The 22,699-nt window shown below is 40.4% G+C and overlaps 1 protein-coding gene across 5 annotated transcripts in view; it reads left to right on the top strand.

The window, feature by feature from the left end:
* Window positions 1-18,137, top strand: part of LOC145483509 (homeobox protein Meis1-like) — a 40,691-nt gene extending 22,554 nt beyond the window's left edge. Inside the window, exons 1-10 of one of the 5 annotated variants that reach the window (XM_081462034.1) lie at window positions 2,844-3,732; window positions 8,348-8,547; window positions 8,827-8,968; window positions 9,164-9,214; window positions 9,476-9,526; window positions 9,897-10,058; window positions 11,038-11,161; window positions 14,256-14,404; window positions 15,074-15,150; window positions 15,468-18,134. In XM_081462034.1, coding sequence (XP_081318160.1) covers window positions 8,375-8,547; window positions 8,827-8,968; window positions 9,164-9,214; window positions 9,476-9,526; window positions 9,897-10,058; window positions 11,038-11,161; window positions 14,256-14,404; window positions 15,074-15,150; window positions 15,468-16,083 — 1,545 coding nt within the window. In that variant the 5' untranslated portion in view covers window positions 2,844-3,732; window positions 8,348-8,374 and the 3' untranslated portion in view covers window positions 16,084-18,134. Of the gene's footprint in view, window positions 1-2,843; window positions 3,733-8,006; window positions 8,251-8,347; window positions 8,548-8,826; window positions 8,969-9,163; window positions 9,215-9,475; window positions 9,527-9,896; window positions 10,059-11,037; window positions 11,162-14,255; window positions 14,405-15,073; window positions 15,151-15,467 lie in introns of those variants that run through there. The other 4 variants (XM_081462032.1, XM_081462033.1, XM_081462030.1 and 1 more) reach the window with 4 other exon arrangements.
* Window positions 18,138-22,699: the final 4,562 nt, after the last annotated feature.

Raw genomic sequence — 22,699 nt, 5'->3', positions numbered from 1 at the left:
CTGACAGCAAAATCAGTACATACAAGAGCGAATGGCACGATCTGCCGGCAATATTGAATGCTTAGACCAAACAACAACCCATTATGGTTGAACTGGAATTCTTATTTACCTGATATCATAGCTTTGCCTCCGCCACATCAGTGTCACTGCAATTCGAAGATGCAGAACAAACTTCTTCGGTGGTCGTCATTTCTCAAAGCATCATGATCATGAGCATCTCAGGTTTGACCCGTTTTGAAGAAAATACCTATCTATACTGTTTGAAACGAGAGCGAACTCAGAGTTTTCTGATTCTAAGCTTGTAATGAGCAGAGGAGTTGAAGAAACGCGATATATAAGCATAAAATATATTTTCCACATTTGCCTAGTGTTTTTGGTATGTTAAGTTTGTTTTCGGTCGCCTTTCATCCGCTTTCCTCAAGCCCGTGTTCTGACAGACAGATGTGGACATTTTAGACAGCTTCTTCGCTTTCCATCGCTATCAAATAACCAACCTCTCGAAATAAAGAACGTTCGGACGCGGCTTATCCTCAACACTTAATGAAAATGAAATATTCGGCATGAAATCAGCTTCACGCCTACTATGAAGCGAATAAAGTAGACCTGTACTTCAAAATAATGAGTCCACGTTTACGATGCTCTGAAGTGTCCGACGTCCTTAAAAAGTGTCTTGGCAACGAGTTAGTCGATGTTAAGGCAAGAAACACAATTCGCCACCGGCTCGTGAAATTCCCAAAGCACCAATGCAGTCTGCAGTAACGAACAGAGATTGTTTATGCCATGAAAGAAAAGCGTGATCACTTCTGTGAGTGTTTTCTTTTTCCTTTCTGTAAACATCAGTGGCGTCATTTATTCTTCGATGTCTTTTGAAGTTCCCCTTTGCTTCTTTCCGCTGAGGCAAAAACCTGATCGAATGCCTTTCGCAAGCTCATCATTCGTTCGCCGGTACAAATCCAAGCTCGGATTGCTGTTCGGCCCACTCTGTAATTGTGCGGTAAATGTGCATTGATCGCTGCTCTGAAGAAATGTCACAGCTTATAACTCAAGGCCTTTTCAAATTAAAGTCAACACAACCGACACACGGCATATTAATAGTCATGGCGGCATCGACAGTCGCATAAAAGAATAAAACTACACTTGTAAAGTGAACGCTTACGCTTGAAAAGGACCGCGTGCTTTTTATTTACTTATTTCAAGTTAGTTTCTATAACGCACGGCATGTTAAAACAGTCTGAGAGCGACATAGAATGAAGGTAACCGGCAAGAAATAAACGCGAAGGGGAGCGAAGAGGTTTCCAATCTTTAAGTGTCGACCACGTTTTTTATTGCCCAGTGTTCGATTTACAATGAGGAATTCGGCTTCAAATGTTAAGTTAATTTAACACCATGGACGTTATTGGCGCTGGACCATGTACTTTAGAACACATTGACGAACAATCACTACAGGAAGGAAGAGACTGTACCTTGCGAAAAAAAAAAGAAAGAAAGAAAGGAGAACATATCCACAACCACCTGCTCGGCCGCGTGAAAAAGCTAAGGACACTTGAGACAACTTTTCACTGAATCGTCCGATTTTCGCGCTTGAGGTAGATTGCCTCGGCTCGTCAAGCTCACCCTTGAAAGGCTTACTAATTTCCACCTTCGTTTGATGTCAACAGACTTTTATTTGAAACTAATTTCAAATAGTGTTTTCCAAAGTAGTTTCAGAACCATCTTTTGTTGACAGACATCTACCACAAAGATTAACAACGACGGAATGATTATTCAAAAAGCAGAACCCCCAAAAAGCCTCTAATACGATTTTACGGTAGCAAAACGGTTTATGAAAAGAAACGTGACTAATACTGTGCATTCACAAGGCAAATTTGGACGAACTTAAGACTTGGGTTTGAACAACAAGACCGGATTGGAGATTCCTTCCCAAAGCGGGAGAGCGTTGAATTTTTGGGCGGGAAGATTATTGTTTGGTTATCCTAAATTTACACGAAAATTTGCGCTTTGATCTTTATTCTTGACGTAAACATAGCAATGGCACAGAATAACCTGGTACCTCGGAAAACGACAAAGCACTCCGTGAAAGGTCGACAGAAAATTCAAACGTGAATTGTTATCGTGTCACTCGTGTCTAGGATGCTCCAAAGAGAGACTGAGGCCGGTATTTGTCACGGATGCAATATCCACTTCTCATGCTTTCCTCCCTAAGCTGTTTAGCAGCTTTATTGATGGAAAAGTAAAGTTCGTTAATGGTATTATAGTATGTTCTACAAAGCGTTTTCCGGTTTCGTGGACGGCTAACGTGTTTGACCGCACTACTGCACCCCGACCTGAAACTGACGATCATAATCGTCTGGTGCTAAACGTTCCCGGGCAGCAGAGTGACAAGTCCAAAGCTTTCTTAAATAAACCCAGGTTAACCTTCGGTTTTCCGCCTTTGCTCGCTGAGATAATTAAAAAAAGACAGTGGAAAGCCATTAGCAGTGCTGAGCGGTTTAGCGACGAAGTTGTCAAAATTTGACCAGTTGATTGAAATGGACTGAAATGGACTGAAATGACGAGCTATGGCAATAAATAACTCGACGAATAAAGAGCAACTTTGTTTCCAAGAAAAGATTTCACAAATATAGAACCACTGTTCTTACATCAATTTATTTACACAACTTGTTTAATACCAGTAGTATGAATGCTGAGTGGTTTTAAAACCTAAAGCCACTCTTTCTAACGAAACTGCGAATTTAATACTAACCTACATCATGTAGGACCTTTTTCCACGAGTTCGTACCCGATTTTGTGAAACTTAGATGCTGTCAAAAAGTACAGTTTTCTAAGGTTAACCTTTGTCCTACAGTTTAATTTGAGCAAATAGGATTTGTATGCAAAGATCCAGCGCAACGATTAAATTTAACATGCCTCTCTTGCGAACAGGCGAAACCAATATGGAGGGCAGATGTCAACATGGAGGCGAAGGCAACCGCCAGAAGTATAAGTAGTCTTTTCATCACCATGACACACATCTATGTAACACAAATAGGAGTGGAAAATAGGAGTGAAAAATTTCTTTTGCTGGCAGAGTAATTCCATGTTAAATCCGTGATGACTGACTCGTTTCCACCAACGGATGGGCCTACCTATGGTCGATATTGGCCGAGTTCTCACTCGAGACAAGGCTCATCTGTCTATTCATGTCTAATTTTCGCACCAAGCTGCGGCTGCAGTATTGTGTTAGTACGCCAACAGAGGTTCTTTAAGGCAAGCGAAGCTGAACGTACACGCGCAGTACAAGTAGCTTCGCTGGAGAGCAAACTTCCCTTTCAACTCAAATGATGCACGAATATCACACAAGGAAATACATGCCAGTCTATGAACCCTTGCCTGATGGCCGGTCGAGCTGAATTTCAAAAACCTCTTCCTCTGAGAGCACTTTACCATCTTCGATGACTTCAGGCTGCTTTTTTTAAAACATAAGTGGTTTATTTTTAGGCGCGTGAATAATCTCTTTCCCGAAAGAAACCCAGTTCACGGATCGTCGAGAAGTCGAAAAGTGTAATCCTAAACCGAATCTCTTGTCTGCAGAATATTGAAATCATATGTCGCTCACAACAGTAGTCGTGTGAAGTACCAAGAGGTCGATTTCGAAATAAACTGCAGACGTTTAATAAGATCAGAACGCAGGCTGATAAACGTAACGAAAAGCCCAGCTGGCTCTTTGGGGATCGAACAAGTGATGAACTGAAGGTGAGGATAGTTTTATTGGTTCATTTTGTTTCAACAAGGGTTTTACCGCCTTCACTCGTTTATCCGCCATTAATATTCAAGGTTCTGTGGCAGGGTCACAAAGTTGAGATTGAAAATGTCTGTGGTAAATAGCTGCGGCTGGCTTTCCACGCCATAAGAATTCACAATGAACACAGGCAGGTCGCAGGGAAACTCAAACTTTTAAACAAACAAAGAGAAAAACTTGGACGATTCGCGAAAAGTGATTACAGTGTAAATCTTGAATCGCTTCAAAGCGGCAGAGTTTATTTGATGTTCGTATACAAACAAGCCAAGCAAGCTTTCAAAAAGCCACATCGCATGCTAAAACACACTTCCTTACCAACTGGACAAAGGCAATACAATTAATGGCGGCTTTAGCTAGTCGTCAGTTTAAAATCAGTTGAAGGCGGTAGTTGCCGGGTCGCTATGTTCTCAAAATGATGCTGTGTGGTGATTTTGAAAATAAAAGCACTGCTATTCTACGTTACTTATTAAAAGCTCAACGTGTGATAAAACTTCCTCTTTCGAAACCAGCTCTCATTTTTTCAAGTTTCCAGTTTAGATCAGTTTTCACTCCAGCATGACCTCCGTCGCCTTTATTTTGGCACGACTGAGCCAAAAATTGCGTATCGTGCAGATATGTTTATACACCATCACAACACCAGTTCCACCCTCTTTATCGATAGTATATACAACAAACCTCCAGAGGTCTCCTACCAGGGTTTAGTAACTGACCTACTGTCTCGTAAGAAGTTCCAGATCTTTCTAATACTCCGCATACAGGTTATAATTCCTAATATCTGCACTCCAAAGAAGGCTGAATTCGTTCGTAAAGTGACTTTGAAGCGCATTTGATTGATGCCATAGTTAATCCTAAAATACTTAACCCATTTGCTAACCGCCAAGAGTGTTACAAAGCGTCCTAATGGACACGACATAGTTGTCATGCCTTTGTTGTGAAATTGAAGTATGGTTTTATTTTGCGACAAATCAAGGCTGTTGTGTTGAACACCGTCCTCACAGATACCATATCCTAGAGATGTAAATAAATCTGGTGGCAGTTTTAATGCCTATTAAAGGGGCAAAGGTTTTTTTAATCGGATAACACAAACACTCTGTTTTCCCCCCACATAGCGGTAAAGAAAAGCGTAAGCGAAAGAAATAAACAGCAACATGACATCCTGACACTTGGGCCATGCTTGTAATGACAGATTTTATTGTGAATATTGGAGAGCCATTCTAATTTCATGCATGATATACAAACTTCAAACAGTCCTTTAAAAGCCAGCCGAGTGTGGACGTCGCCTTGTCACCAATCCAGAGGCTGTTCGCCGATTATGCCATTATCATCCATAAAAGAAAGATGTACAAGAGTGTACAGCAGGGTGAGAATACAGGTTGAAATGACTGTGCTTCAGACCAACAACCCCCTTGGTCTGGCATTTAGAAAGGAAAGCGCAGGGAATGTAAACATTTTTAAAGCCTTTTTATTATTTGTCAGATATATATCTGTCAGAAATTTCGAGTATTGAAGCATAACTTCATTAAAGCAAAGCTGCCATGTTATTGAAAAAGAACAGAAACGAAATGGAGACCGCGGTAAATTTGTGGCGCGAAGGAAAATGCAAAAGGTCCAGTGATGCGTGACCAGACACCTCGAAGGCATCATATCAGACTGTGTGTTATTATAACGTGTCAAAACTTTCGTAGTTTTCAAGCCTCGCTTGTCACATACATCAACCTTTCGCGGTTTTAATAGTCGAGCAGTTATCACCCTGTCGAACGCTCTCATTCGCTGTCTTTCATTCTGCGTTTAAGCGAAACAAGATGTCGATAAAATAACAGAAAACAAGCCATGAGATTTTGATCAATGAAAATAATGCGTTCAATAACAAGGGTCCGCAATGCTGAGCAGATAAATTATTCTGATGCATAGCTTTTTCTGGAATGGAATGCCAGTTGCGGTTTTGCTTTGTTGATTAAAAAAATGCGTCTGTTTAGGCCTAAGTTAAATTATTTACGTTCCAAGCTCGTCGGCAATCTTGGTTTCTTGATCTGAGTATATTCTGTTTTATCTGTATTTATTTGAAATTCTTTTGCAAAGCAAAGCGTAATGATTTTAATATTATTTTCATGCGGCTAATCATTGTCGTGCGCTGGGTAGATAAGTACGAGGATCTAATTAGCAGATGTCAGCTTGGAGGATGAAGGTTTTCGCCAGAACGTCACTTGCTTGACTGAATGTTGAAATGTACGACAAGCCGAGTGACAAACAAATTTTCGTTACAGTTATTCGGTTCAGACGTACACATCTCGCGCGCTCCGCGAACAAAAACCACATCTTGCCAGGCGATAGCAAAAGCTGATTATGTTACACCGCGCGCTGTTTATCGTGCAAGTGAAACCCGAGGTGGATGCCAAACTTGCCAAGCTACGCCAGCATGTTTTTAAATTGCGCAAGGTTTGGTAATCGTTATGGAGATTGGAAACTGAAAAAAGTCACCTCGCATGGGATTAATTTGATAATGATTAAAATTACGCGAACAAATTTGTCATAACTTCGTCTTTTAATGCTAATGTTTACGCCATCTGGCCGGGGTGCCTGCAGTGTTATTGAGTGTTTTTTTTTTTGTTGTTCTCGTTGCGTTTAGTTCTGCCAAAGGGCAATCGAAGGATCGCACAATCAGATGAATACAGTGTGAAGACTGATTTCAAAATTCAACTCTCGATTTATTTGGTGATCGCGCAAATTTTACTCGCATGGAGGGAGCACATATACAGCAGTGTCCAGTTTCAGTTGCTAATTATAAACTAAACTTCGGTCCTACATTCACCTCTCTACGCCCGCCACATCACGTATTTAATTTGCATGAATAAATCAGAGATTTTCAAGATTACGCTAAACCTGAGCGCTTAGTCTAGGGCACTTGCCTTAGTTGTAAACGAGCTTTTCAAAGTGCTGATGATAATAGTTTGCAAAACAACGGGAAGACGTGTACGGACAGGCGCGTAAACATTGCTTGGCATGCTGTCAGTAAACACACGAACACGATCGCCGCGAATTGTTTAGGATTACGCGAAGGATCAGCTTTTGAAAAGAGCGCAACTTTAGCTCACTTTAATGACAATAAACCTCACAGCAAGCCCTGACAAGTACACAGTATCTAATGCGGTTTCAAGCATGTTAGCTTGGATGTGTTGTTCTCAGGTGAATGTCGCTGTTCTCCGCCTTTCTGACAGCTTTTGACAAAAGGCGTCACGTTTCTTCGTTATCAAACAGACAAGGAAATTGATAGTGAAACACAATCCGTCAAAATTACTTTCAATTTACGACAAATTCAATAACGGCCACCAGAACGAGAAGGCGCAAATTTTTTGATAGCGCAAAGTCCAAATTGACCAGCATGTTCTTTCTTTTCCTTTGTTTCAGCTGTATTTGAGTTTTAAACGCATTTATTAAAGTTCATTTTGTGTTGTTTTGGGAAGCCTTTCCCAGTCAGGAACACTACAAAGCCAATTAACAGCAGGTGTTAGAATGCTGTCAATCAAGAACGACAATGGGTTGTTTTACATACTTCCCAACGCATCGAGACATTTGTAAATTGTTTTGTGTTCTAATTAAATGGGGGTGTGAAATGTGAAGCATGCAAGCACGGAAACCATGCCTATGGCAAGCCCACAGCGTGTTTTTAATAAACTGCCATTCAATCGGGGCTTTAGTTACACGGTCAAAATTGCACTCGATTACTTTGTTATAAGCTTTTGAAAAGAATGACACGCCCCAGATACTGCGTAAAGAACCACGATGGCGTAGACAATGGAGATTGAAATGTTTAGACACATTATTTGGCTTGGCGGATGAGATGGGCTCTGATTGGTCCGTCAAGCTAATTGGTTCCACCAGGTATTATTGAAAAGTGGCTGGTTTTTATGAAAATACCCAGGAGAATTGACTAATGGCTTTGCCTCCGCTCCAAAGTACTTTGCGTTGTTCTATTTTAAGGGAAAAAGCTTATTAATGTTTGAGACTCCTTGTCAAGTCTAATACAACCTTAAGTCCTTCCTGAATATATTTGCTGGTTCATAAAGCCTCCTGAGAGAGAGAATTCTCTCCGAAATCTGCTCGGCGAACCTGATCAACTGTCGAACTCTCTCACGCTCATTACGTGACAAGGGCCCATGGAGATTTTGAAAGGTGATTGACAGACTTGTGGCCAAAAGCCACGAGACAGGCTTGACAATTCGTTACTAGTTGTGTTGACGGCCGTACACATCTTTTCCTTACATTGAGTTGACGGGTTGTAAGTTTAGAAAGCTATCCAACTGTGTTAGCCCTAAACTGATTGTCAGAATTCAGGATTAAACATTTGCAGCAATTTTACGATAACAATCCTCCACAAAGCGGCTCGTAACCCTGGAGTGGAGCGAATAAGCAGCGTATGGCACAACGGGTCAGTAACCGAGCGTTCCGTTTACCCGTGATGCCGGCTTCTGGTGGTGTGTGTGCATCATTTTGTGCTTGTTTAGCGCTGCTGTTCCGCTCTGATTTGCAGGAGGCTTACGCAACAGCTGACAAAATCGTTTAATTTTGCAGCCTTATGATGAAGTGGGCCCTTACGCGATGGACGTTGCAACCTCAATGTACGATCACAGTCGCTCAGCTCGGATACAACACATGAACCATACGAGCGCCACTTCGCCGTACCATCACACGCCAGCCTCTGGAGGAGGAGTGTCGAATGCGATGAGCGCCGTTTCTGATATTCATAAGAGCGATAAGGAGTTAATATATGGGTACGTACGTTACGATCGGCTCACAGCTCAGATTTGCATGTCATGCTAAATGTATCACTCACTCACGATCGACTGATCTATCCGAGAATCTTAGTGATCGCTGTCAACTTCACATGCTAAAATAGGTAGAGTTACACATGACGGTAACAAGCGCACGTCTTGGCTATTTTACAGCTAGACATCCTGCAGGATCATGATCGCAGGCCTTTTCACTGCACCACACTAAATGGACGCTTATTAACTGAACTCTATTCATTAACATGAATGCTCTAATTCCAGGCATTCACTGTTCCCTCTTCTCGCGCTCATATTCGAGAAATGCGAGTTGGCAACGTGCACTCCTCGGGAACCGGGAGCTGTTGGAGGAGACGTGTGCTCGTCTGCTTCATTCAACGAGGATATCCAGGTATTTTCGAAGCAGGTATGTTAACAGTTTCTAGCTCAGTAGTTACAATTTTCCCCCAGGCCTTCAGGGGACGGGCACCCAGTGATATGCTAGTCTGACGTGATCGGTCAAAATCGTCCTTGAAGTGCTGCAGTTTTTATTCTCGAGTCACACACTAAGGATGATCGGCCGAAATCTCATAATGGTTTCCGTTTGTTGTTGTGTTTTCAGTTCAGGAGTGACAAGACGCTTTTCTCGTCCAACCACGAAGTCGATAGTTTGGTAAGTGTTGTTTTCGTTTACCCAAACCGTAAGGTATCATTTCAAAGGTGGACGTGTTAAAATATTAATACGAACCCGGTTGATTGAATTTAAATAACACAAAATGTTGCCACATGCTTCGACGCCTTTATACGTTGATTTATACACGCACAGCAGTCAGTCAGTGCTTTGTATCTTCTCGGTGTCGCGATTTGTAGCATGAAGGAATCTTGTTTTTTCTGTGCGGATTTTGGGCCAATTTTGGGGTTATTTTAATTCTAGATGATTCAATCGATCCAAGTCTTGAGATTTCACCTCCTGGAATTAGAAAAGGTAAGAAAATATTTATTTAAGTTTGCGATGTCGCGGGTGTCATCTTCTAGTCAGCCATGAGCAGTCAGACAAAAGCTAGCTCTGCAAGGAGATAGGTAAAGGAAATTTTTCGAGTTCTGTGAGGCTCTCAGATCTGTGTATATAGGCAAGAAGCTCCAGACATTTTTCAGACGAGAATTTGCATAATGCATACATTACGCTTATCTTTAGTTAGAAATTTAATCTCGCCCTGTCATTTGCTTTTATTCGATGGATTTTAAAGGTATTTCTTCGAGCTAACACTATAGTCAAGTTTAAATTGGGGGAGTTTGTTTCCGTTGTAAAAACAAATTCTATATAATCCAATACAGCTCTTGTTTTCTCGCTCTAGGTGCACGAGCTGTGTGACAACTTTTGTAAGCGCTACATTTCCTGCCTTAAGGGGAAAATGCCCATTGATCTTGTTATGGACGAGAAGGAAAACATAGGCAAAAGCAGAAGCGACAGCGATGCTTTGGACATCGATTCACCGCCAGAAAGCGCCCTGCCACAGGTACTGTAACTCGATGTGTCATCCTTTACGACCGAGCGCCACGCTAGGGCGCAGTTGTTTCTTTGGCAAATTTCTCGTCTCATGGACGACCTTCTTGAAGGTGTAAATTTCTCTCACAACATCACATTATCATCTAAGTGGATGAATGGCTATTAATAAGTCTCGAGAATGATACCGCAGTGTTACTGTCTTGGCGATCCCGCATCAAGAGCGAACTGCCTGCAGCGAGTGCGGCCCAGGGCGAATGGTTTAAGTGTTCAGGACACATTGCTTGATTGATAATTACTGACTGCAGTATTTACGTTGCGCCCCGCGGCGATGTTTTAAAAACTCTCATTGTCCAACAAGTTGGATAGAGAAGTGAAAACAATTTGTTGTGTGGTTACTGTATTAAAGACGGCCCGTACAACGAGCCGTCACAAGAAGTCACAAAAAGTCATCTTGTAAAACATCAATTGGACACTTGTGATGGCGTTGTATTTTGTCAAGTTGTTAGGAGTTTTTATTGCGCTTAGACAGCTCTTTTGGCGGATTGACGTGTTGAAAAAAGGTTCTTTCGTGTCCCAAACACTAGGCATTTATCTAAGATCAAATTCACACCTCTTCGTTTTGAACCTGACAAAATCACTAACAAATGAATGGTTACCTGTTTTCACCTTAGACAGGTAAAACAAGCGCGCACTCAGACAGAGCGCGGGGATGAAAGAACGAAATGGCAGATTAACTTGTAGAATTATTAGCACGACGGGCCAATTTTGTTGTAGGTGGGATTTTGTCAATTACCTCTTCACAATCACTACTGACAAAAAGTTTGTTAGATGTCGAAATTTTTACACCTCTCGCTTTGCTTTTCTTATTCACGCAATGTCAACTTTATGAAAGGATTTCAATTGTTTCCTCGTGTTTCGCAAGATAACACGAGCAGTTCTCGCGATCTATCTCTCATCGTTGTGCCTGTTTTTTTTTTCGCACTTTGCAGCCACCGAACCCTCCGAACTGGCAACCCGGTCAAGGAGATGAAGCCACCGGTTCGGGCTCCAACTCTCAATCGTCTTCTCGACCACCGTCCAACTCTGGGGTCGATGGGCCCACAACTCCGGAAGGTGAGGAAATGACTAAAGCTTTTATTAAAAGCGACATTTCTATCACTTCTTTATTAAATTGTTTCCGTATTCGATGTGTTTTTAATAATGTCTTCAATAATATATCACTAAAAGGAGAATTTATCGGGGGGTACTGTTTTATCGCGCCTTTATTATGCTAAATGAGTAGCTCTTGGCCATTGTTGTAATCCACGTTGGCAATTATATAAAGAGTGGGATTGAACAGTGAAATTATTGGTTCAGCCCTACGTCTATTCTTGTGGGCTTTTATTGAGTTGAAAGCTTTATGTCTCTGTTGACACAGCTGCATAAAGGCTTTCTTTCTGTTGGTAATTAAAAAGAATATCACTTTACGCGTTTTACGACGCGAAAGGATAAGGCATATGCAAATTCTGCTACGTTTCCCTCATATGCATAAGGTTGTAGTCATTAAATGTCGTTTGCTAGCACAAGCAAAACATTGTACACGGAAGACGTTTTCCTGAGCGCTTTCGATTTTTTTTTTTGTGTCTGCAAATGACAAACAGACAGGGATCGATAATGAGGCTTCGAAATGAGCCCTAAAAAGTTCGCGGATAGCTTATCGCGTGTTTTCCATTCGGTGAACGCCTTCTTTTGATTGCGAGGTGACAAGAATATTTTCTAGTACAAACATCACTAATTGTCAAAGAAAAGTTACAATTAGGGCGAGGCGAACGGCAAGAATTTTTTTCCTCCTAATACTAGTTCGCTTTGTGTGACAAAACAAAGGAAAAGAAAATCGTTTGGAGAAATTATTTTGACAATAAAGAGACGATAAAATTAACAGCTAGTAACAGATGTGCCATCTTCGTTTACAGAGTGTCAAACATGAAGTCTTCTGAAAAGCGAAAACTGAAGAAATCATTTATAATGAACAAAAGAATATTTATAAAATAGTCTTCGCCTGTCAGAAACGAAGGCTCTTTCGAGAATTTCGGCTTCTCCACTAATCAGCAATTTTTCTCCCAGGAATGGAGCCAAATGTTAATTAACCGCAGGACCATGTCAGTTATTCGGGCAATTTTGACAAGAGCTTCTTGTCTTTATACGACGTAAGCCTTCGTTGTCAAGATTTCATATAGCTCACTTAAGTTGGAAAATGTGTGTATTTTAAAAATATTGAAGCCGATAATAGCTTGCCTTTCATTTAAGTGCATGTGTACCATCCCTTTCTGTCATTGTCTCAATTCTTGACAGTATTTCTTGATTCTTTGATAAATCTGACAAGATAGCCTCTTGCAATTTCCTCCAGTAATTTCCTGAAGTAGTGTCAACCAATAATTCATTATGCTTTTGTCGTCACTTATATCTACAATCTCCGGGGTTTAGTTTCGGGATTCTAGAAGTGAAAAACAAAGAGGAACGAGCTCTCGCAAATTAGTGCGCGCCACTTCTCATCGAGCTCGCCTCGCTTCCACAATCGTTAACTTTTTAAAGACTTTTGTGGCTTTCAAGTGGTTTTGGAATTCGTACTTTCTATGCCCTCTCGAAGATGCCTCACGGAAAACAGTTTCAAGAGCTTTATTGCTGTCACGAGCGAATACCAGGTGAAAGAAGAGTCACATGAATTAGTATGACTAAGGGCTGTTGTAAGTATTTAAGTGAACCTGATGGATTTTGTCAGCATCCAAGTGCTGGGAGTGTCAAATTTCAAGCATCTAGCTGTTGTAAATTCTTCTCATGGTGGTGAAATTCTAGTCTTTTATCTTGGCAATGCCCCTTGACCAAATTAATTAAGCTCAAATAACGCGGGTTTTAGGCTTGGTCGGCCATTCACTGTCTTATCAACTTGTTGAAGTTAGTTTAAATCGTGCTCAAATTTCCCATCACGGTTTTGGTGCTTTTAGAGATAGGAAACAAAGCCAAAGTAAAACGCGGTGATAGCGTTCGATTAACTTAATTGCTTCTTGTCAAAGGATTTTAAGCAAGAACTTTCCTCGAGAACAAGCGAGAAGAGATAAAGATTTTAGTTTTTACTTCGGTTATAAAATTTCAACAACAAAGTCAAAGCCCTCGATTGAAATGTAGAAAATGATCTTTTGTTAATCCTTCGTTGATGTATGACGAATGTTACTTATCGAGTGACATAAATGCACGCATGTACGCTAAGAAGGATTTAGTTTTTACTGCCACTAATAATCCGGTAGGCTTAGGTACCAAATTCATTGCTCCGCAGCATGCCTCTTATTTAGTGAGGTGAACGACCGCGTTTCCATGTTATTTTTCTCTTTCCTTCAGGTCTTTTCAATTTCCAACCAGATGTTTGCTTGCGTTTCGCCTCATTTTCATAAAGATGTCATTTTGAGAGAAAAGGAGTTTGACTTGGAGTATTTAGCATTCTTTCGTGATGTTTACTTAATCCAAGACACTGAGCTAACATTTCCTCCCTTTTCCACCCACTATTTACACTATCGCTTCTTAAGGGGCATAATGTGGCATACGTTGTTGTGAAAAAAAGGTGACTGGGGCAAAGCAGTTGAGGTACTTGAGTGTAGGGTGGTGTCTTCGCAAAAGGAAAATATTTTCTCCTTTTCTAACTGACAAAGGAAAACCGTTCCTCCCCATTGTTTCTCCGAGAAGTGCATATCGCGGCTCTCTTATCGCAGTCATCTATTCGATGGGAACTTGGAGTGTTTTCACTAATATGTGTTTGAAGGAAATAGGTTGTCTTGTCTTGAATGACACCAATAGCGCTATTGCGAAAAGTTCTGGGAATGTGTCAAGTAGGTCTTTGTGATTTTTGACAGGAAACTAGAGTAGCAGGTGTTGCTGTAAACCTCTTCTCTTTGGCAGGAGCCAGAGAGTGTTAACCTTCAAGCCTACACAAGAAAATTAGGCTGTCACATCGAGCCTAATCCTGCCTGTATGCAAAACTGCCTGTCGACGCTATTAAACCCTTTCAAGTGAATGAGGGGATAAAACTTGCAAATGTGATCGCCTTAACAACGTGTCGTATTCATTACTGTCTGTTTCAATATTCTCTCAGTGCTACGTGTAACAGAATAAGGTCTTGAAGTGGCTCTCGGTAACGACAGTATTTTCTTAGAAAACATGGCGTGCCTCTTCATTTCAGACCCATCGTTAAACACGTCTGTTGGCTCGGAAGATGGCACGGGAGACAACACCGACGACGAACAGTCGAAGAAAAGCCAGAAGAAAAGAGGGATCTTCCCTAAAGCTGCCACGAACATAATGAAGGCATGGCTTTTTCAACATTTAACGGTAAAAAATATTCCTTTATCCATGTTTGTTCCGTTTCTTTTAGCATTCACTAGAACAGACCCTAAGCGATAACCAAATTGCCACAGTTCATAGTTTGCGACAATAAGCAGCAGGCCTGTTTGCTTGTTTGGTGCTGTGCACTAACAGAACAAAACAAGCTGGTGGGAAAAAGCACTACATCGCCGAACGGGCATCTTTTACTTTGTACCAATTTGAGAAAAGCAAACTTCTTTTAATTCTCATTCTCTCTTTGTAATCTCAAAGAACGACTGAACCGTAGTAGGAAATTCTAATAGTCTCCTTAAACTCCAGGGGTCTTTAATTCTTGAGAGCAGAGGAACTCAAAATAAACTGGTGTAGGCATTGATCTTTGTGGCACCAGTTTGGGCCCCTTGTTTTTCTGAGAACCTGTCTCACGCAATGTAACTGCTTAAGAACCTAAAACCTAAAAGTTTCAAAATATTTTTTCACTTCTCGTTTACGTCTGATCTTATCAGTGGTATCTGTCTTTTAAAAACGGAAACGAAATCTGTTCGGGTGTCGTGTTTTTGTTAGAGTAATAACAATTTTTCCCTTTGTACTTACTTCTTGTAATTCCGATTGTCCTCCATCACAATGGATGGATGTAAAGCGTGGAATAAACGAGTTTTAATATCTTTGCCTTTTTAGCATCCGTACCCATCTGAGGAACAGAAGCGATCTTTGGCTCAAGAAACCGGTCTAACTATCCTACAAGTTAACAACTGGTGAGGGTGCTTGTTTTTGTGTTTTATTTTTTCCAAATTTTTTTTTTTTTTTCAGTTTTCATGCCAGCTTGACTCAATAAAGCCTGTCAGTGATAAAGGACATAGGAGTGAACAAAGCAAGGAAGCTTTAAATGCTGTTGTTCAGCAGCAAAGAAAATCAGGCAATGAAAAGAATTTTGCAAGTCTAATATTTATTTTCTGTGCCTTTTTCTTCTACCTTCCTGTTCGTGTCTTGCCGGAAAGTTTTGTCACTGCATTTGTTGATGTTTCCCAACATCCAGGAGCAAGATGTTAAAACTGTTTCATTAATTTGGCAGGTTCATCAACGCCAGAAGACGTATTGTTCAGCCGATGATAGATGCTTCGAACAGAGCAGGAAAGTCACCGGTTGTCACGGTGTTCAAGTCAAGACGGCGCAAAAACTCGTTAGGACAAGGTCTTCCTTCACCGGGACCAAGATTTGGCCCTCCGGGAGCACCCCCAGGATATTACCCAGATCAGCACCACCCTCCTCCACATCCCAATTACCACATGGATGGTGGAGTCCCACAGCCGCCACATTTTGGACCAAGAGGGTACATCCAAACAGGCGATCCCTCAGTGAGTGGAGTTGGTACAATACCTCCTATGTCAGCTATGTCTGCAGGACCACATTCAATGCACGCTCAAATGCCCGCACACGCCTACAGATCACCTATGCCTCCAACTTCAGTCCACCAGGGTCAGCCCATGTATATTCCTGGTCACCCACATGCTATGATGATGCCCCCACCAGGGCACCCACACGCTCATCCTCATCACCCCGGTCACCCGGGTCATCCTGGACACCCGGGAGCACAGCTTATACCTTCCACACAAACATCACCCACTTTAATTTCGTCTGAAAATGTGTTGACAATGACACAGCCCGTCATGGACATGCATTCGAGTTAAGGTTGAACGAAAATATGAACAAAGTTTACTGATTTACGCCTGACTTGTTTTGTTTCGCGTTGAACGTCGATAGCCCTTAGTGAAGTATTTTTAGACATACAGAAATATAATATAGAATTATTGATTATATTCGCAGAAAGTTTGTAAAACTTTCGGTTTATGAAGATTTTATAGGAAAAATTCAATGAATAGATATGCCGTGTTATTATAGAGTTCTATTAAACTTGCCCACTGTCGTGTGATGATTCCAGCCTGTACTCTTCCTTTCAAAAAGGACATTTTAGAGAATTTTAGACAATGAAATCAGTTTTTGTATGATTTTAAAAACAGTTTCTTCCAAGAAAGGTGTTAATGTTGATATGATGTACCATATTTGAGTAATGACGACAGTTTCGTAGTATTTTGTTTATATGTGATGCTATTTTGTAAATGCAAATAGATAGCCTTTTAAAATTAATCCAGATATATATATGATCATGATTCAAAATTATGTATTTGTTAATGAGAATTGAAAGAAGAAACATAAATATAATGCTCGCTCAATGCATCGCGAGACTTGTTCTTTTACCGCGTTTTCAGTGCTTTCTTTCTCTTTATAAATAAACAGTCGGGACTTGCCATTGCCACGCCTTTTATCCTGCCATAAACACCCTTAGTTCTAATGATGAGAGATATAAGGGCTCTCTAAACACGATAGACCACTTTCTTTGTGGTCGGATCGTGTTTGCCAACCGTCCAGGCCCCCCTTTTATTCAATGATTCTAACAAACCAACCCACGGAAGAACATATTTGGCACAAGAACCAACGATTCACCCAAGAACAAATCAAAAGCGAAAGAAAATTAATAGAACAGGAAAACCCCTTTGCTTTATAATAATGTGTAATATTCTCAGACTCATTAGAGTAGACAAAAATGCATCGTTTTTGTGAGTAGCAATGACACCAGTCAAAACATTTTGGGAAAGTTGCAGTTGCTACTTGGCAGGATACTCTTCGATTTTGGTTCGTTTAACAATGGTCAATTTTAACAGATATCATTTTTCAAAATAACTTCGCGCAGTAAAAAGTAAACTTACAGATATCAAGTGATCAGTGTGAGCGTTAAGTGATTGTGAAAATAAAGCGATCGCATGGTGCGCCCACAGCAAAGGAAGACCACATTTATGGGCACTAGAAACGGCGTAAGAAGCAGCAGGAAAGCAAGAATATTTGTTTCTTTTTTCTAAGTCTAGAACAATTGCACCTGTAGCTAACCACGATTCACTGTTACAAGTTTGAGAAACGTAGCACGTGAAGCGAGCAGGGAGGGATTGGATAGTAACAGATATTATGCCTGAAGTGACATACGTGACAGCAACCCAAGTGGAACGATTATTAAAGGCAAGCAAATAAGACAGTTCGACTTTTCAATGTACATTTGGGAATAATTGAAAATATAATCGTGACAGCCTCTCCAGAAAACCGTCTGTTTGATTCCATAATACCGGGAGTTGTTTGTCACAGACCTAGCTGTTTTCGTTTTTCGTTATTTGCATCCCAAAGAGACAATGATATTTCCCTACACCAAGAAAACGAAGAACTTTTACACAGGAAACTAAAGAATGCGTTTCTAGGCAGAAATAATGTGGCCACAAGTAGGGTGACTTCATGAAGAGGAGGCGGTTTTGCTTCGCAGAGGCCCACAAGTCTTTCAGGTGGAACACTGGTGTTCTAAACTGCCTTCTTCAATTGTTTCACTTAAGAAACGGACACCTTTTATGACTACCAAATTAAGAAACAACACTGAAGACAAAGAAAGGAAATTGCTTTGTTGACAGGCCTCGAACATAATGACAGTCTGTCAAAACGCAACACTTTTGCACTTATTAAAAACGACAATATACCACGCATGAAGGAGTAGAAAGGAAACAGACGGGCACGCAAGCGTTACTTCTCAGCATTAGTAAAAATCAACCTGAAGACTTCTTAACATTTTTAATCATAGAGTTGCCACCACTCTGTTGAACGAATACAGATAAATCAGAAGAATCTTTAAGAGTTCTGCCCACTACTTATTATAATAGCGCTTGAACAAGAATATTATGACAATTAATCAGTTTTGCGTGCAAAATTATTGACCATTATTACCTTGCCGATGTCAGCTCTGACAACTTTCGAGCGACGTGAAAATATTGTTGAAATGTAGAATTTGCGTCGGTGCTTTTAAATGAACGGTAAAACGAACTATAAACAATTAAACATACATTCTCGACGAATGCTGGATCAAGGCACACGAAAACTATACTATTCAAGTATTGCAGGAAATGTTTCCTTTTGTTCGCCAGACAATTATTGTACAAAGTCACTATATGCATGGAGGTTTAGGGGCTTTGTGAATCAGTGGAAACTAGTAAAAACTCCAAGGGCGTGGCTGAATCAGTCCTCTGCGCAGAATAGAAGAAAACTATCTAATTTTTGTTTCCCTTCACCACTCATTAAGCTTTTCGTGAATTTCAACTGCTCTCTAGAAAATGCTCTAGGCTTACGCTAACACGCTCCTTGGCCAAAGCACCTCTTGACAGTTGTGTTCGCTTAAGGCGGGTTATTTCCCTGGGAAGTAAAAGTTCAGGGTAGTATAACAATGTCCTCGTGCGTGGGGTACCCTAGTGAATGGATGACATACAAAGAACATTGAAAGAAAGTGAACCATGCACGAATTTTCATATGAGAGGCGGAGCTGCAGAACTTTCCACAATTGTAGGATGCTGTTTACGACATTTTGCGACAACTGCACCGTTCCTGAGCCGTGAATGGTTTCTCCTTCCATAATCAATAGACACGACAATAGAAGACACTAAGAAGCCATTTTACAGCCTTCCTAATGTGAAATGAAAACTACAAAAGCCCTTTCACCATTTCAGTGACGGATAAAAATAAAGTCAGGCAAAATATTAGTATCATTTTGCAAGCTTAGCTCTTGGCGCTTTATTTGTTCAGCAATTAACAACCTGTTTTTCTCAAAATCATAAACACGTTTCCCTTCCAGAAGAATAACAGACTTAAGTCCCATAGTGATAGTAAAATATGGGAATTCCTAGTGTCGAGGTTTGAAATCGGTATTAAAGCATAAAATTTGTATCAAGATATTAAAGTAGAGTTGAGATATCACATCACTAAGTCGCCATCTGTTCAGACAATAAATCCCCTCCTACATGGTACCGCGTGCGATAAAAATGAAAAGCATACCAAAATTTCATTGAGCAGAACTACAGGGAACCAGCTGCGTAATATTGCACCTGTTCCACCAAGGTTTGTCAGTCTGATGGCATGTGGACTCTGTGAAATAAATGCTGTGTACGCCAAAGTAGTTGCAAATCCATTTTTCTCCAAATTAAACGGCCCAAGTTTCTCTTTTCACTTCTTCATCCGGTAATCCCATCGACGCTTAAACAAACGTTAGGTGTATCTTAACCGATTTGCGAATCCTTTTTAAAAATAAACTTCTTTGTCTGCGTCTTTCTCCGCCCTATATTATTCTTTGAAGATTTGTCGGTTTATCTGAAGAAAGAAATACTTTAAATGTGAAAACAGTGTACGCAGGCCCTTTTATTTCGCTAAAAAACGTTTTTTTTTTTGTCGAAACTTGAAACTTCAGAGTGTTCTTGAAAGTTTGTGTGGTGGCATGTCTTGTCTGACGGCACACGGTGCCGGGTTGAAATTGCTTTCGTGCCATTACATTGGCAAATCCTTTCTCCTCCCATGAATAAAAATAGCTTGAATATGTTTTTCAGTTCAATTCTTATTGTTCTGTACTGTAAAGATTTTTCACAAAGCACGTGGGTGTACTGGGAAACAAATGCATCCAACACGCCATTAACGGTGAAATCGTTTGCCTTCAGGCTCCCAGAAGTAAAAAAAAAAAATCATCTCTGTTCACGCGTTCAGCTGATAAACACCAACAAGGCTTTACCAATAACTGAAGCTTTCCTTTACCTTTTGCTTGTCCTGTATCACACGGGAAACGTTCCTGTGCACCTAGCACAAGACAACCACCAGGTGTACGGAAACCAACTTTAATCCACTCATGTAACTTGTCTTCGCGAAATTGACTGAGGGCTGTTTTTCAGTCAGGTTTTAATGAAATGTTTTAACGTCTTAGTTGCTGTTAGCGAAGCTACCTTCGCTTATGGTAAACAGGGAGTATTTTCATGGAACTACATTTACAAATGAATCCCTTTAACGCAGAGATAAAATCAAGGTTTTTACTTTTAATTTGGGTACTGAAAGACTACATTTCACCAGCTTAATGCAAGCTAGTATTGCTGAGCTATTAACAAGCCATCTTTTGAACTGAAAACTGGTGGCGTTGTGGATAAAGGCAAACGTGGAAACAAACAGTCGACAAAAGAATTAGACGACGTTGAAGAGTCGAGAAGAACAGGGAAAAGAAAATCGGATAATACTATCATAATTGTGGAAGATTTTCTAACGCCAAAATTCTTACATGCCTCTTCCACTTCTCAAATCTTATTTGAACGATTGATTCGTTCTTGGTAGCTTCTGCTCCGGAAGGAAGAGACTGCAAAGGTATGTCTATTCTTTTGCGATAAGGCAAGTACTTTGTAAAGGCTATTTCACTTCCGTTTATCCAAAATTCAATTTTATACATTGTTTAGCGAATACACTGTTCAATAATCAACTTCTTTAAGGTCTACAGTATGCCTTGTCACAGACCCTGGTTCTCTTCGTGCTCGTCGAAAATTTTAAATTGTATTCTTTTTACTCTTTGTAAACGTTTTTGTAATTCTAATTTATATCCCCAGGTCTTTGTCATTATAATTTACATTCCACCTAGCGTTTGACAATGACTGTATCAAGTGAGAAATCGGCAAGCTCTCGACAAACGACTGATTGTCGCGTCTACGAATACACTGAAACATAACGATTTACGGGTCTGATGCCATTAATTTGTACCTGATCCCTTTGGGCCACATAGTGTGTTAATGTTTTTGCACTAGATTAGTTATACTGCTCACTTCTGTTCACTTGAAAGCCCTCGCGTTTTTCTTTGTATATGTACTAACCTCTCATTGAAGTTGAATGCTATCTGCGCGAATGCAAGTTGTGCCACTTCTCTACATTTCATCTTTATTTCTGAGCCAGTCTTAAATAGGCTGCAATGGAATTAGTCACCGAGAGGATCTCAATGTATGTGGTTTTAACACTCTTTACCGTAAAACAAAGCCCTTCACTTATTTCATTAACTCATTAACCTACTTTCACTTAGGTCTTTGGTCATCGAAAATCATACGATTTCCCAACTAAAACCTGATGCTGTTTTCATCCAAATTTGTTTCATAACTATGGGTGATTCTTTCATAAACTAGCTACAGCAGAAAATGAGAAGTGAATAGATTTTTACACATTAGTGTATGCCAATACCTGCCACTATCGAACAAACCACAAATCTCTTGAAAATATACTAGGCTACTTCCTTCTCCAAGAAAACTGAAATCTTGTGAAATTTGTGTCTCGTATTATTTCCTTGTTTTGGGAGAAGTTCGGACTGCAAAACTGTTGAAATAATTTTGGCTTCAGTAATGTCCCACCACACTACATAATAGCTCTCCATTTTTGATGTAATTGGTCTTGTTATAAACGAATTCTGCTCTACTCAGGAAAGCTAAACACAACTTGAAAAACGGAACACACCAATCTGCTCGAATGTTAAACTTTTTAGGTCATATAAGGGCAAGATTTCAAGCATGATTAAAGTTCTTGTTTTACAGTCTTAAATTCGTGAAACGTTTGCTTCGCGCGTCTTGCAGATTCCCCAACTGCCCCAGTCAAAACAAGGACGTTCAATTACAGTGGCCAAGCTATAACACTGTTTCATACAGTTTCTTTTTTCGGTGTCACTACTTCTCAAATGCTCGGAGGGAAATGCTTTCTTGCACTCAAATGCGTTTTCGTAGATTTTTTCGACATAAATACCTTGGGGGTTGACGGACACAGGCAACTGTTGTGTAAACTCGACATTCTTTTGGTTGACGGTTACACTGGGTGGCACTGTTGTTATTTTCGAGTATGTTCTAGTTTCAAATTTAACCAGTTTACTCTTTATAGTTGATCTTTTCAGAACTAGGGCGAATTTGCCTTCTAGGCAGAACACATTTCTAATATGAATAACTGTCAATGTCAAATGTTGCTCCTAAATCAAGATGAAAAGAACTTGAAAGATTATAGTGTAGTATGCCATTGCCTGTTAGCTACCACCGAGATAAAAAACAGAAAGAGCCTTTATAACCTGTGTACAGCGTGTCTTAAGTATAACAATGCATCAGTCTCAACAGTTTTCATTAGATTAACCATTAATGGTACATGGAAAAAAGAAAGAAAGGAAGTCAATAGTCAGGAAGCTAAAACGGTGAAATAGAAAGGACTCCCAGAATGGCGCAAATATTTTTGTAAATCATGTTCACTCATGCATCATGTTTTCCCCGTTTTCACTGCCAAGTGACAAGTGCTTTGACTAAACCACTCCATAGAATGAGGTAGATACTTCTACCAAGCAAGTTGCTTTCCAGACAAGAAACTTTAGAACCTTTTACTGGGTATTTCTTCGACAGAGAGAGA

The sequence above is a fragment of the Orbicella franksi genome, chromosome 4 (genome assembly GCF_964199315.1).
Source record: "Orbicella franksi chromosome 4, jaOrbFran1.1, whole genome shotgun sequence".
Classification (NCBI taxonomy): Eukaryota; Metazoa; Cnidaria; class Anthozoa; order Scleractinia; family Merulinidae; genus Orbicella; species Orbicella franksi.
The sequence above is the reverse complement of the archived record's forward strand: the minus strand, read 5'-3'. Positions and strand labels throughout refer to the sequence as shown.